We start from the raw sequence: 16,735 nt of genomic DNA, 5'->3' as shown, positions 1-16,735 counted from the left end.
TGTAGTGTTACTGTATTGTTACTGTAGTGTTAGTGTAGTGTTACTGTATTGTTACTGTAGTGTTAGTGTATTGTTACTGTAGTGTTAGTGTATTGTTACTGTAGTGTTAGTATAGTGTTAGTGTAATGTTACTGTATTGTTAGTATAGTGTTAGTGTAATGTTACTGTATTGTTACTGTAGTGTTAGTGTATTGTTACTGTAGTGTTAGTATAGTGTTAGTGTAATGTTACTGTATTGTTACTGTAGTGTTAGTATAGTGTTAGTGTAATGTTACTGTAGTGTTAGTATAGTGTTAGTGTAATGCTACTGTATTGTTACTGTAGTGTTAGTGTAATGTTACTGTATTGTTACTGTAGTGTTAGTATAGTGTTAGTGTAATGTTACTGTAGTGTTAGTATAGTGTTAGTGTAATGTTACTGTATTGTTACTGTAGTGTTAGTATAGTGTTAGTGTAATGTTACTGTATTGTTACTGTAGTGTTAGTATAGTGTTAGTGTAATGTTACTGTAGTGTTAGTATAGTGTTAGTGTAATGTTACTATAGTGTTAGTATAGTGTTAGTGTAATGTTACTGTATTGTTACTGTAGTGTTAGTATAGTGTTAGTGTAATGTTACTGTATTGTTACTGTAGTGTTAGTATAGTGTTAGTGTAATGTTACTGTAGTGTTAGTATAGTGTTAGTGTAATGTTACTGTATTGTTACTGTAGTGTTAGTATAGTGTTAGTGTAATGTTACTGTATTGTTACTGTAGTGTTAGTGTAATGTTACTGTATTGTTACTGTAGTGTTAGTATAGTGTTAGTGTAATGTTACTGTAGTGTTAGTATAGTGTTAGTGTAATGTTACTGTATTGTTACTGTAGTGTTAGTATAGTGTTAGTGTAATGTTACTGTAGTGTTAGTATAGTGTTAGTGTAATGTTACTGTATTGTTACTGTAGTGTTAGTGTATTGTTACTGTAGTGTTAGTATAGTGTTAGTGTAATGTTACTGTAGTGTTACTGTACTGTTAGTATAGTGTTAGTGTAATGTTACTGTATTTTTACTGTAGTCTTAGTATAGTGTTAGTGTAATGTTACTGTAGTGTTAGTATAGTGTTAGTGTAATGTTACTGTAGTGTTAGTATAGTGTTAGTGTAATGTTACTGTATTGTTACTGTAGTGTTAGTATAGTGTTAGTGTAATGTTACTGTAGTGTTACTGTAGTGTTAGTGTAATGTTACTGTAGTGTTAGTATAGTGTTAGTGTAATGTTACTGTATTGTTACTGTATTGTTAGTGTAATGTTACTGTTAGTGTAATGTTAGTTTATTGTTAGTGTAATGTTACTGTAGTGTTAGTGTAGTGTTAGGGTAATGTTACTGTAGTGTTACTGTAGTGTTACTGTAGTGTTAATGTAGTGTTAGTGTTCTGTAAGTATAGTGTAAGTGTAATGTCAGTGTTGTGTTAGTGTAATGTTAGTGTAATGCTACTTTAGTGTTACTGTAGTGTTACTGTAGAGTAGTGTTAGTGTAGCGTTGGTGTAGTGTTACTGTAGAGTGGTGTTACTTTAGTGTTACTGTAGCGTTAATGTAATGTTACTGTAGTGTTACTGTAGAGTAGTGTTAGTGTAGCATTGTGTTACTTTAGTGTTACTGTAATGTTAGTATAATGTTACTGTAGTGTTAGTGTAATGTTGGTGTAGTGTTAGTGTATGGTATAATGTTAATGTGTGGTTTGGTGTTGGTGTAGTGTTGGTGTAGTGATGGTGTAGGGTTTGTGTAGTGTTGTGTAACACTACACAAATGTAATAATTAAATAATTAGTGTTATTTTTTTTGACCAACTGCCTGTTACAGGAAGTAGAGGCATGTTTAGGGTACTTATGCGTGTGTGTGTGTGTGTGTGTGTGTGTAGGAGGATGAGTGATGTGATTAATTTAGGAAGAACATGATAGGAAGACTCTTTAAACTACTGCTGCAAATGGACAACCACGTGACACCCTTCTTGTAATTGTTAACACGCAGTCGTTAAGACACGCCCACTGTCAGTGTGTTAAGCGTGTCCTCTTTCCTTTCGCTTCCTTACAAGTGCTGTGCCATCTCTCTCTCTCTCTCTCTCTCTCTCTCTGCACCTCTGTGATCGGCTGATGTTCAGGAGAAACATCCTGTGGCTGTCCAGTGAAAGAAGTGTGTGTGAGTTACCGCTGTGCTTAGACGTGTCAGCTCCACCCAATGGTCTCCGTCTACATACACAGAGAGAGAAGACTGTGCGTGTTTGCATGAGTGTGTGTGTGTGTGTGTGTGTCACTGGGTCTCAGGGGTTATTCTGTCCTGGAAGATGTAAAGGTTGTTGGAGGCAGCGATGGCGATGATGTTTTCGGCCGGGTGCCATGCCATGTGCAGGATCTTTTTGCGAAAGTCCAGGCTGTCCACTCCCACATCTCCACGGCGACGGCGCCCCCCAGTGTACACACGCCGTGTCCGCAAGACTGCACGAGGTTTACTGTTTTCACGCCACGCCTCAAGTGTTACACCCCGCCCAGAGTCCCGGTCAAACATACGGAAAAAGCTGTTATACGTCCCGGTCATGATCACACTGATAAAGAGAAACAGACATTAGACAAATTTCAGGACATTTTTACTCATGGGTTCTGTCCTGCATTCAGAGCCCTCAGTGTTTATAAGTATTTGGACAGTCATACAATGTGCAATGTTTGTGCCTTTACACACCACCACAATAGATGTGAAATGTAAAAGCTGAATTCTACACATAAATCACATTTGACATCCAAATTCATGTATGTCAGTAATGTCCTGGGAGAATTACCTGTCTGTGCTGTTCCACACACACTCAAACTTGTCGAAAATGCAGTCATTCTCATAAAGCGTGCAGAGTTTACTGCGCAGGTACTCATGAACCTAAACACACAAACACACACAGTTTACTGAAAAGTCTGGCATTACTATACTAGATAAAAGTGTAGGCATGTCAGTGTGTGTGTACGTGTGTGTGTATTTATTAAGCACACTGTCTCGTCTGGTGTGTGTGTGTGTGTGTGTGGTATCAAGCACAGTGTCTCACCTGGTCTGTGTGTGTGTGTGTTTATTAAGTACACTGTCTCACCTGGTGTGTGTGTGTGTTTGAAGCACGCTGTCTCACCTGGTATGTCTCTACTGGTCCTTTCTCCATATTCAGGTCCCACACCTTCACTGTGAGGTAGTCTCGAGTTAGCAGATAACGTCCACTGTGGCTGAACTTCACATCAGAGACAGAGGAGATGATCTCAGAGAAGAACGAGCGGTTCCCTGGATCTTCAGGCTCTTCGAAGACTGGAGAAAGAAGTACAGGTTGTTCCCTACTTATGAACAAGTTTTGTTCCAATAGCACGTCTTTAAGTCAGATTTGTTTTTAAGTTGGACAACGTTATTTCTTTAAATAATTAGGGGAATCCCAGAGCCAATTTTTTTTCCCAGAGCGAATTTCCCAAAAGAAATAATGTTTAACTCCAATTATTCGTTCCACAATCAAAAAATATTTATATAAAAATTATTAATAGAAAACATAAAGTAAATATAAAACTAATTAACCTACATTTACATTTTAAAAGTTTAGAGCGTCTTTCACACATGTACACACATACAGATTTTTACATAGACTGCAAACTAAGTTTGCGAGGGGAATCCCGGACGCCATTGTGTCAGCTGTTTTCCACAGTATTGGACTGTGAACTCTGTTTTGTTGAGGATTTTCTGAAATTATTATTATTTACCCTCAGAACAGCATCACAGGACAGACATTTTCTATCATCATGCTCCCAGACTGATTCATTGAAATTGGTGAGGCTGACTCATTTCTCCCACAGACACTATACCCGAATTTAGACACTTTGTACATTTACTTACACGCTAAAAATATTATATGTAATGGTACATTTTGGTAACTGGGGCACAATCATCCCCCAGGATCTGATCGGGAAGCTGAGCCTACTGGGCCTAAACACCTTCATCTGTAACTGGATCTTGGACCTCAGGCAGTGCGGATCGGAAACTGCACCTCCAGCACCACCACACTGAGCAATGCGGTCCCCCAGTGCTCAGTCCCCTGCTGTTCACGCAGCTGACTTATGATTGTGTAGCAACACACAGTTCAAATCACATCATTAAGTTTGCTGATGACACGACCGTGGTGGGTCTCATCAGCAAGAACGACGAGTCTGTGTACAGAGGGAAGTGCAGAGGCTAACGGACTGGTGTAAAGACAACAACCTGTCTCTGAACGTCAATAAGACAAAAGAGATGGTTGTTGACTTCAGTAGGACACGGCGTTATCACTCTCCGCTCAACATCGTTGGCTGTTCTGTGGAGATCGTCAAGAGCACAAAATTCCTGGGTGTCCACCTGGAGAAGAACCTCACCTGGTCCCTCAACACCAGCTCCCTGCACAAGAAAGCCCAACAACGTCTTTTCTTCCTGAGAAGACTGAGAAAAGCCCAGCTTCCACCACCGATCCTGACCACCTTCTATAGAGGGACTATCGAGAGCATCCTGAACGGCTGCATCACCGTCTGGTTTGGGAATTGTACCATATCGGACCGCAAAACCCTACAGCGGATAGTGAGGGCAGCAGAGAAGATCATCGGGGTCTCTCTCCCCTCTATTGAAGACATCTACACCACACACTGCATCCGCAAAGCCACCAGCATTGTGGCTGATTGGACACACCCCTCTCACACACACTTCACATCTGGAAAAAGGTACAGAAGCATTCGGGCCTCACATCCAGACTGTGTAACAGTTTTTACCCACAAGCCATCCGTCTCCTCAACACAAAGGAACTGGACTGATAAACACAAACACACACGCACACACACACACACACACACACACACACACACACACACACACACACACCTTAATAACATTGGGACTGAACAGATAAAAACACAAACACAGATGCACAAACACACTGACAACTGTACATACCAACCTAATGCTCTTTTGCACAATATTTGTTATTTTCACAAAAAACTCTTTTCTATCTCTGCTGCTCTCTACAAGTAAATGTTTACTGTTTCTCCTCCCACTACCTCAATTTATTACCACAGAGTGTTGAAAACGTATTATATTTTGTTATTGTTGTGTTGTGTATTATAAGATACTTATTGCAGATGGCACGGTGACGTCTGTGTGTATGGAGTTTACATGTTCCCCCCGTGTTTGTTAGGTTTCCTCCCTGTACTCCAGTTTCCTCCCACAGTCCAAATACATGCAGACTAGGCTAATTGGCGTCCCCAAATTGCCCGTAGTGTATGTGTGAGAGTGTGTGTGTGCCCTGCGATGGATTGGCACACTATCCAGTGCCTCCTGCTCTAAGTCTCCTGGGATAGGCTCCGCCCCCTGCGACCCTGTATACAGGATAAACCGGTATAGACGATAAATGAGAGATACTTATGACTGGCATTAAAATTTTGGGTGTTGCTGTATGTTTACACTCAGTGTTCCATATCTGTGTGTGTATGTTCACTTTTGGCATGTGTATCACACAGGGCCGATGCCCTCATGTCACACAGGCGGATTGTTCCTTTACTGCTGCTGTAGATGAACAGGTGACAGTGCTGCGGGTGACACTCGGCTGCTGTTATCACCTCAGTCAGGTCCTCCATGTTCACTGGCTTAATGTCCACGATGTCTTGTTTAAGAGTAAAGGATCGAAAATCATTCTGAATAGCATGCTCATCAATGATGTTAACCTAACTGAACACACACTTGCACACACTCACGCATACACACGAGGATACTAAAGCTGCGATCAGTGATGTCCAGGTGCCACATGTTGATTCTGAGGTCATCAGCCGACAGGTACGTTGCTCCATCACTGTTCACTGATATGGAGTTGATGTGGTAGGTGTGGCCATTCGCAAAGACCCGCCTAGGACGCACCTCTACCATCAGATCAGTGGGTTTCAGTACCGGAACCTGGACCAATCAGAAGACCAGATTAATAACCTCTAGCACAAGAGGAACTACACATGTGAATAAAGGGAAGCATGGAAGCCACAAACACATGGTCCAGGGTGTGTGTTACTCAAGAAACATATCATCTCAGACCCTGTATTTTTACTGGCAGTATAGTCGCTTCTATTTGTAACTAATCATGTTGTAATATTTCTCTGATAAATATGATGGAGCTCTAAACACACCTGTAGTGATGTGATGGTGGAAATGTCCTTCATTCGTCCTTCTTCATCTTTTAGGTTGTATCCTTCTGGCCGTCTGTCCCTCTGACTCACCTTCCACAGCTTTATTGTCTTATCTGTAAACAGTTAATCATTGGTATTGGTTAGTTAGTTAGTTAGTTAGTGTGGATCTTTCCTATTGCACATATTATATCCACATCTCACTTCTCATTAAGAACCTATCAATGTGACCAAACTCCATACATGTAACTAATCTCCGAACGCTCAGCCTGATTGGGGAGAGCGTTATTCTGTTTGTTTCGGTTTATTCAGTGTCATGATTCACCATTGGTAGAAAGAAGAAAGTGTGCAGCATTCTGTTGAGGCAGCCAGCGGATCTTATTGATCTTCTCCTCGATCTCTAAACTCTTCAGATAATCAAAGTCTGGCTCATGGCTCTGAAATGTGCTGTAGACGTTATATTCCCCGGCTTCTCCCAGCTCCTCCTTATCGTCTTTACCCTGTCAACAACAACACACACACACACACACACACGTACACAGATGGCCCATCAATTGTCAGTAAGTAAATGTGTTCCATCGCACATATAGTGACCTTTAAGTATCCAGTGAATGAGCTTTTAAAAATGTTCCCATGTTAATGTTTCTTTGTTATTAGAATATTTCGTAATTCTTTGTTTGCTTTGTTGCTAGTTTTAGTTTTTTCGGGTCTCAGGCAGGTAAGGATGAGTTCGCTCATACATTCCAACGCATGTGCAGTGCCAGTCAAAAGTTTGGACACGTTAATTTGATCTTTTTTGCTTTGTGATTTATTTTCAACATTCTAGAACAATCCTGGAATGTTTTTAAACTATGAAATAACACATATGGCATTATGTAATTAAGTAACAACAGTAACAGTCAGGTGTTATTTTAAGACATGAAGGTCAGCTGTTCTGGAACAGTTCTTGCAAGAACAGTATTATCAAGTGCATTTGAAAACCCATCAAGCACCATGATGAAACTGGCTCTCATAAAGAAATCAAGACCAAAATTTATTCTCAGTTTCAGCTGTTTAAAGAAGATTGTTGTGTATTTTGGATTAATGCCTTCAGCAGTGTTTTACAGTGTAGAATAAAATAAACATCAGGAACAACCATGGAGTTAAAAGGGTGTACAAACTTTTGACCTGTAGTGTAGCTATGAGCGGTCTAAACACTTTCGGTAAGAGGTGGGTGCCAACCCTTGAATTTATATCTTGTGAGGGAAGAAAAAAAGGAAGAAGGTCTTGTTTTCTTTTTTGTTTTTAGACTAGGAAGGGTGTACTAACTTCTAGTTATTGTAGTGTTCTAGCAGACCTGATACTGTCCTCATCCATCTCAAGACTTTAGGTCAGGCCTTAACGGAAACATCAAATCCTGAAATTTAGATTGAATAGAAAACATGGTGATGAAGCTTCCTTGCTTGTGCTACTCAGTAATGGTGCAGGATTTTATATTGTAAATATTGTTTATTATATTCTTCTAGATAGACAAGGATGATGTTAAATTTAGTGAAGGGCTTTTTTTTCTGGCTCAGTGCTTATTTGACTGTGATATGATTTTTTTAGACGAACATGGTACTAACGAACTATTAAGCACTGAATTACCTTGTGATCTGACACGCCTGCTTCAATTAAAAGGTGCAGGTTTTTTATTAGTACATAATAAATAGAATAATAAAGCGTACAGTGCTGTAGGGGGCAGGACACATCCGCCTTCCATTCAGAACTCAAGGACTCAAACACAGTGAATGACAGGTCAAAACAGTTCTATTTTTGTAATTTTTTTGTTAAGTGTCATCTCCATAAGATAATCTAGAAGAGGATGAGAACCTGTTCCAGTCTGGTTCCTGTGTTCCTTGTGTTATCTTAGAGAGGGTCACTTTTCCATCCCCAGGCTTGTTTATTAGGGATCTACATCTATATCTAAATGTCTGTGTTGTGATAGTGCTTACTAATAAAAGTAAACACATAAATGACAAACCACTTAGGTCTTGACACCTAAGCTTTGACCCCTGACCTCAGTCTCTCTCTGGAAGATGACCACTCGTCCCCCTTTGTCTCCGGTGGCCAGCAGATCCCCCGTGTGATTAAACTCCACAGTGGAAATGACATCAGCTGCAGAAAAACAGAAAACTATTTATATGGTATATTCGTTATACAGTTATATAATCCAATCCAATCTAATCTTAAATCATTTTAAATGTTCTCTTTTTTTAGTTTAATAAATGTTTATTTTAGTCTAATGTTGGTGGGAACTGCTGAGTCAGCACTATGCAATGTTTCGAGTTTATACCTGGACTGTAGTCCCCATGGATGCTGGGTGCTGAGGTGTATTTTGTGTTTGTTCTTGTGTGTGTGTGTGTGTGTGTGTGTGTGTGTGTATACAGTACTTACCCTCAGTGACGTAGTCTCGGAGGAAGCTGTGGTTGATCTTGGGACTCTCGTCCTCACCCATGGGCAGCGGCGGTTTGTGTGTCTGCGCCCGTCCAGTAAAGACCCGTCCAATCAGCAGAGTCCTGGCCCGTTGAGGATCCACCCATTCTGCTGCGGCCTAACAGAGTGGCCTGCTGCACAGCATCCTGGGATATGAGAGGCCAGAAATGGCTCAGCGAAGCCTCGAGTAGCGAAAATTGATATTCTGTGCTCCTCAAATCTGTGAGAGCATTTAGAGTCCACTATCATACATACAAACACACACCCACACACACACTACCAAAAAATCCAGCAACGCCTGGCAATAAGAATCCAAGAAACACAGCAGTGCACTTCTGTGACACGTCCGTGTGAGTTCCCTGTCTGCTGTTGTCGCTTTTCCCACTGGGTGTGGTGTCCTTCCTTCACGAAGAGCCTGAAAACCTGAGAGCAGGAGAGCTGCAGGACAAGCAGATCAGAGAAGAATGAATGAAAGAATGCAGGATTACAGAGGCCTAATCCTACCTTACAGCCTGTGTGTGTAAGAGAGAGTGAACGGAAATGGAATAGAGGGAGATAGAAAAGTAGGGGGAGGAGAAAAGGCCAAACAGAAAGAGAGAGAGAGAGAGAGAGAGAGAGAGAAGATGTAGCTGCCTGTCTTTCTGCTGAGCATCTGCACAGCATCACCATGCCACTGCAGCCTCCTCCCATTACAGCCAATAAGAAACCAGCACTGCTCCATAGCTCCACCCACTGCAGGTGACAGAAGAAGTGAGCGGAGAAGGGGAGATGGAGAGAGGAAGGGAGAGAGAAAGAGGCTGTGAGGGAGGGAGGGAGGGAGGGAGGGTGAGAAGGAGGGAGGCATAAAAATAGAACACAGAGTGGAGAATACAGAGAGAGAGAGAGAGAGAGAGCAGGAGGAACAGAGCGCCGGTCACATGACATGAGGAGAGGAAGTGAAGACCAGAGAAAGGACGTGAACAATTGCACCAGGACGTGAAGGACAGCATGAAAAAGCACGAGAAAGAAGAGAATGATAAAGGGATTAAGTGACTGATGGGAATCATTGGATAGCCGACCTGTTAAAGCAGTGCGGCACTCAGTGGAGCCGACTAGAGTCAGTGTGAGGAACTACACTTATATTTATTATCATTTTATATATATTTTTTACAACAATAACAAAACAACAACAACAAAACAATAACAACAACAACAATAATATATGATTGATCAGGAAAGCAATCCATGAGTAGGCGTTACCTATTTTAAATTGGCATGGTATAGCTAATTTATTTTAGTACTTTTTATAAAAAATATGGGGTGAAATGTACCCAAACAAACTTAATGCAAATTGTTTCCTCAAATTTTCTTCATTTAAAAAGTTCACCCAACACAGTATCATGATTTTATATATATATATATATATATATAATTAAATAATCAAATAACAGAGAAACAAGGTACAAAACTATCTTTTATAAAAAAAAAAAACAGAATAAGAGAATAACACTGAATAACCGTACTTAGACTTGTGTAACTGTCGCCAACATAAAGCAAGGAAGCACTCTATCCCATTCAGTGTGGAGTTTAGCTAAGTTTACCAGTCAAAGGCAGACAAATGCACCTCATGCAAATGAGTCCAAAGTCCAAATCCTACGGACAGACACATGCACACTTATATAAACATTTCAAATTGTAATATTTAATTTAACATAGGATTATAACGATTCTTCATTATTAACACATACTGTATACGGCATTGACCGAATCATAGCTCATAAAAGCACATCTTAAAGTCAGTTATATTCATGTTACAAAAGAAAAATGTTTTGTGACTGTCCTAATTTTAAGTAGTTTGTATCAAACTTTTTCATTTTAATGAAGAAATGGATTAAAGACATAATTTAGAAAACAAGTGTTCCAGATTTCAACACTATGTTAAACTCAATATCAACAACAGCACTGTTAGCATCATATACTGGACAATTGTAGTTTTAATTTATGCAAGCTTGCTAAAATATGTCTATAATTTTTTCAACACAAAAATAACATTTGTTTGGGTGACAAACATTTCTCAAACACATCTTTAATATCAGGCAAGTGCATATTTTAAATGCTGTAACTAAAGCCTAACTCCAAACTTCTTGTTTTACCAGCAAAAAACACAAATACGTATATTTAAACGTTAGCTTTCTGTAATTAAAGTTATTTCTATCTTTTTCATTAACTTTATCTGTGAGACTTTGGCTAAGGCAGTCACTAGCTAGCTATAAGAGTTGTCTATCTTACTAGCTAATGTTTCGGGAACTTTAAACAGTTTGTGCTTTATTACTTTACAGGCATAAAATACGAGTCAGTATTATATTCCCGGTAAAACGTTTGAAATTGTGTTTTTTCCCGTACCACTTATACCTAACTAATGCGGGGAAAAATACTTTTTCTCCTGTACATTACCATTAGCTCAGCTAGCTTGTTATGACAAATGTTTGCCTAAAGAAAGCTACAAATGTGAACTCCTCAGCAAACATACAACAATGACCACAAATCTTATGAGAGATAAGAATAAATGTTACCCTTTGCTTTCATGATATGATAAACAGACAGCATGTTACAAACATATCTTACATTCAGCCGAGAAGCTTGACAAATGAACATGTGCCTCAAATAGCTCATGCTTACAACAGAGCCAATGTTTTGGGGTATATATTACAACGTTTTTTTAGGTTTATAATTAGGTAGTGTGGGTGAATTTTACTCATTATTATATAATTAAACTTGATGACAAAAATAATAGGTAAATGGTAGACTATTTGCAAGGGTAGTACAGTATTTATCATTTTTTACAGTGCATAATAGTTTAACAGGCGAAGGAATGATCTCAGCTGTGTAATGTTTGATGGGGTTGGAGTATTACCAATGGCACTCACTTTTTCAGGCGACTTGTGCAACCCTTCAGCATCAATTATGTGACCCAAATATTCCAGTGAGTACTTGAAGAAGTCACATTTCCCTCTTTCAACATGCAAGCCAAACTCCTCCAGGCGTCCAAAGATTGTATTCAGGTTTTCCAAGTGTTTAGATTCAGTCCGCCCAGTAACAAGAATCTCATCCAGATAACAATTTACATAAGGAAGACCTTTAATTAACATTTACATTTTACATGGTCACATTTGAGTAAATATAATTGTACATAATTGTATTCACACACACACACACACACACACACACACACACACACCACAGTGGCAGTTTAGTCAGTGTTTAACACACGTGTAAATAAATAGTTCCCTCTACTGGCTAAAATCGTAAAATTTGAAAAGACATCTGCCATCTGTCAATCATAGTGACACTACCTAATCAGGGCGTCTGTGGAAGTTACCATCAGCTCATGTACCACATGCCTTCATGCTACATCGTCTCTCAAACGGCAGTTATTGTCAGTTATAATAATGCTGTTATAATACGCGTCGTGACCTTGACTTATGCTAATGATGTATGTATGTCCCCATCATATGTGTGTAAGATGTGTGTGAGATGCAAAAAGTCATTCAGATACGTGGTTACACATGAATAACTGTGTGTGTGGTGTTCTCGGACTGCTGTACCTGTGTGTCTGATACACAGCAGAGTATTGTGGTTAGCAGTTACTATCACGAGTAGGGAGTCTACACATGAGTTACACGCTACAATCAATTACAAAGGTATTCAAATAAAAAGGTATAATTTTAAATATAATTTAAAAAAATTAATATCACATCTATCGTCACACCGCGACCCTATGTAAAGTCTTACAGAATTAGTCGTGATGTGTGTTTTGCCCAGGAAACCAGACTTTTGCAGTAATTTAAAACGTCTGAATTAGCATCAGAAATACAGAAAAAGTGAAAAGACATCTGATTCGTTTGCATTCAGGTTATTTGTTTACCTAAAGATGCTGATAAACACACTAAAATGAAAGGGAATCCGTCACAATCCTCATTTGCGCACACAGTGTTGGTGTACAGTAGGTACCCTGGTAGTGATACTGGTTCCCCGGAACAGTGGGCTGAGTCTACAATGTTCTCATGTGTGGTTTAAGCCTTAAAGGGGTCATACAGGCCTACATGCACTTTTTCAAGCTGTTTGGACTGAACTGTGTGTTGGGAGAGTGCGTACACAACCACTCTACGATGATAAAGAGCCGCCCAGTGGTTTTCTTTTCATTTATTATTATCCTAAAAAATGGATCTGTACTAACGCTTCGTGTTCCTGCTTCATCTTCACCAGGCTTGGTGAGTGTGATTTATTTTTCTATGACTCTTTCTAGATCGCCTTTTCTAATAAACACGATGAATGCGGAGTGTAAGTTAACTTACACTCTCATACAACATGGTTATGGCTTCTTCTCTATGTACATCCGTCTCTATATAATCCCTAATCGTCTGTTTATAATAAACAATGCATTAAGGTGATTGTCTAGTTGCAAACTGTGTATGTAGTCGGAAAACTATATTATGCTTACCTTTGTTACATTAGATGGTTTATAACGATGTCTGTCGAAGATTAAGAAGTCATGTAAACACATCAGTAAACACATCGCGTCCGTATCTCTCTCAGTAAGCTTCTCCGCTTTATGTTGTTGTTGCTCGCGGCAGCGCAACAGCCCGTTAATTCATGCCCATGCAGTGATGAGAAAGACAAATCGAGTCGATGCATGTCCATTCTTTTAATTTCTGCGTTGTCAAGCGATATTACAAACTTCCGCGTAGGTTCCGTACTTAAATCAAACCAAAAACGACTGAAGAAAACAGGCTCAGGCTCTATATTACAGCGTTTTCCAGTTTGGACTGCATTACAAAGCACTGCGTTGTGGCAATGCTTTGTGGGTAATGCAGTCCAAAGCATTGCCCGCACTGGACTACACTTCCGTGGCTATACCCCACGTGTGTTGTGAAGACACGCCCCACAGAACTTGGAGGGGGGGTGACTCAGCAGAGGTCATAAGCATTTAAATTAGCATGTACTGAAACAGGTTGCTGAGAACAGAGCTAGTTTTTACCAGGTAAAAGTAGTGTTTTTTTTACACAATCCTTTAAATTTTTTAATTAACGTATAATACAAACTTTTCATTAGGACCCTAAAAATCATATTAACATTTAATGAAAAATGGGATGTGTGGGACCTTTAAGGTTCCAGCGTTTTAGAGCATTTTCCCATTGGGAATGATTGTTCCGTTCTGTGAAGTTTAATACATTTTGTCCCCAAGGTGGGGACAGTTAGCCCAGGACTAGCGGTGATCACACGTCAGATTTAGCCAGGGACTGAGACAGGTAGAAGGAAAATAAGTAAAAAATATTGTTTTAACATATTGGATAAAATTTATTGTTAAAATTTTATTTAAAGATATTTACTTATTTATTTATTTATCGACAGATCTCTATGGCACAGGGGTTTGGTCAAACTTATAAAAACTATAACAGAACGTTCTGATAGTGTGTGTGTGTGTGTGTGTGTGTGTGTGTGTGTGTGTGTGTGTGTGTGTGTGAGAGAGAGACAAAAGCTCATCCCTGTTTTTCAACTTTTTAACTAAAAGAGGCGAAACAGCGTTACAGAAGGAAACTAGAGTCACAACTCCAACAGAGTGACTCTAGGAGCCTGTGGCAGGGACTAAGAAAAATTACGGATTATAAAGCAACAAAATCCGGCATGACGAACGCGGATGCGACTCTGGCAGACGAGCTGAATACTTTCTATGCTCGCTTCAAGGCTGCAGCTAAAGACGCTAGCAATGCTAATGCTAGCAGCGCTAACAGCTGCAGACAGGAAGACACTGCCAGCACTGGAAACGCGTTCATCATTTCCGAGCATAACGTGTGGAGAACTTTCAAGAAAGTGAACACCAGCAAAGCAGCAGGACCAGACCGCATCTCAGGTCGTATTCTCAGAGCCTGTGCAGACAAGCTAGCACCTGTGTTTACTGAGATATTTAACATCTCTTTATCTAAGTCGGTGATCTTCACATGCTTCAAAGAGTCCATCAATGTTCCTGTCCCGAATAAACCCCACCCTGCTTCTCTCAATGACTATCGCCCTGTAGCCCTCACCTCAGTAGTGATGAAGTGCTTTGAACGCCTGGTCAGAGACTTCATCATTTCTTCACTACCCGACACCCTGGACCCTCTACAGTTCGCTTACCATCCAAATCGTTCCACAGACGATGCCATCTCTCATCTCCTCCACACATCACTTATTCACTTGGACACTAGAAGGGGGGAATTATGTTAAAATGCTCTTCATCGACTACAGCTCTGCATTTAATACAATAATTCCCTCTACACTCACCACCAAGCTGGAACACCTGGGACTCAGCTCATCCACTGTATGTGTCAGGGGATCCCAACTTCCTAACTGGCAGACCACAGGCAGTAAGGATGGGTGGACATATCACAGCCTCCATCACTCTCAGCACTGGAGCCCCCCAGGGGTGTGTTCTGAGCCCCCTGCTGTACTCTTTGTACACATATGACTGTGTGGCCACTACCAGCTCCACCACCATAATTAAGTTTGCTGATGACACCGTTGTGGTGGGCCTGATCTCTGATAACAACGAGACGGCCTACCTGAAGGAAATTAGGAATCTGGAGAACTGGTGCCAGAGGAACAACCTCTTTCTAAACGTCAGTAAGACAAAGGAGTTGAAAGTGGACTTCAGCACTAAGCAGGAGATGAACTACTGTACCAGACCCCCGTCATCAACGAGAGCCCAGTGGAGAGAGTGGACAGCTTCAAATACCTCTGTGTTCACATCACGCAGGACCTGTCATGGTCTTGTCACATCAACACCATGGTGAAAAAGGCCCGACAGCGTCTCTACCACCTCAGACGCTTGAGAGACTTCGGACCGCCCTCCAAGGTGCTCAGGAACTTTTACTCCTGCACCATAGAGAGCATAATCGGTTTAATAACTGGTAATTTAAAAGATTTTGGAACATACCCAATGCTGAGTGAGGAATTAACTATTCTCAACAGGGGTTCTGTTATTGCTGGTACTATCTGTTTAAGAAAATGTGTCGGTACAGGATCTAATATACAGGTTGATGAATTTGCAGAAGAGATGAGTGAAATTAGTTCATTCTCTTCAAGGGGAGTAAAGTATTCTAGGTTCTGATCTGACATGGCTAGATTAACATCTGCATCAATTACATTGTTCGGTTTCAAAACCTCAATTTTATGCCTAATATTTACAATTTTATTATTAAAAACGTTCATGAAGTCCTCACTATTACACAATGTTGTTGTAGAGATTTCTGCAGTGGTCTTATTTCTGATTAATTTGGCTACAGCATTAAATAAGAATCTAGGATTATTTTTGTTATTTTCTATAAGAGTGGAGAGATATGTTGATCTAGCTACACTAAGAGCTTTTCTATAGTTCAGGATGCTCTCCTTCCATGCTATTTGAAATACTAACAATTTAGTTTGACGCCATTTACGTTTTAATTTCTGATTTTATAAATATAAATCTAGTATATAAATGTATTAATTTGCTTTAATAACAGAGTCAACCTATTGTTCTGTTTGTATTGAATTCACGCAGCAGAATAAACTGCCTCTTACATTTGCCATGAGTTTGTGTAGTGTTATCCTCTTTTTGAGAAGAGATAATGAATTTAACATGGTATTTTGCTTTGGGAAAATTTGACACTGTTATACTTGGGTTAGGCACTGTGGGGACGAGGGTTCGATTCCCACCTCAGATCTGAATTCACACTGTCTGCATGTTCTTCCTATGCTTAGTTACTTTCCTCCAGGTACGTAAAGGCGGTGAAGTGAGTGAGTATAGAAGATGAATAAAGTGAATAAAGTAGGGCACCATCCTGATTATTAAATGTCATATAGAATGTTTTCTTTGCTAATATTTTTCTAAATTTGAAAACTAGTTAAAGTTAAAATAATTATAATAATAATAATAATAATAATAATAATTCAATCTTTAACCACATTGCATAGAATATCATTTTAGTGTTTTTATCTTCACATCATACGTTTCATGGGAATGACCTACTGTGTGTAATTTTTCTGACTAACACTAATTATAATTCACCCTCAACAGGTTGTTCCAATGAAACAGTTGTGATTAGACAAAAAA

The 16,735-nt window shown here is 39.8% G+C and overlaps 1 protein-coding gene across 2 annotated transcripts; it reads right to left on the bottom strand.

Moving 5' to 3' along the window:
* Positions 1–1,359: 1,359 nt before the first annotated feature.
* ppp2r2ca (protein phosphatase 2, regulatory subunit B, gamma a) lies at positions 1,360–9,257 on the bottom strand. 2 transcript variants are annotated; one of them, XM_053480007.1, is made up of 9 exons: positions 8,590–9,257; positions 8,213–8,310; positions 6,500–6,674; positions 6,178–6,290; positions 5,776–5,953; positions 5,502–5,666; positions 3,138–3,307; positions 2,805–2,896; positions 1,360–2,573 (listed from the first exon to the last, which is right to left on the bottom strand). In XM_053480007.1, exons 1-9 carry the CDS (start codon positions 8,648–8,650, stop codon positions 2,282–2,284), a joined length of 1,344 nt encoding a protein of 447 aa, XP_053335982.1. In that variant the 5' UTR covers positions 8,651–9,257; the 3' UTR covers positions 1,360–2,281. The 2 variants fall into 2 exon arrangements, with proteins under 2 accessions (XP_053335982.1, XP_053335983.1); XM_053480008.1 differs by having other exon boundaries at positions 5,565–5,666.
* Positions 9,258–16,735: the final 7,478 nt, after the last annotated feature.

This window comes from Clarias gariepinus, chromosome 20 (assembly GCF_024256425.1).
Source record: "Clarias gariepinus isolate MV-2021 ecotype Netherlands chromosome 20, CGAR_prim_01v2, whole genome shotgun sequence".
In the NCBI taxonomy this organism is placed as follows: domain Eukaryota; kingdom Metazoa; phylum Chordata; class Actinopteri; order Siluriformes; family Clariidae; genus Clarias; species Clarias gariepinus.
Note: the sequence above shows the minus strand (reverse complement) of the source record. Positions and strands in the feature narration are given on the sequence as shown.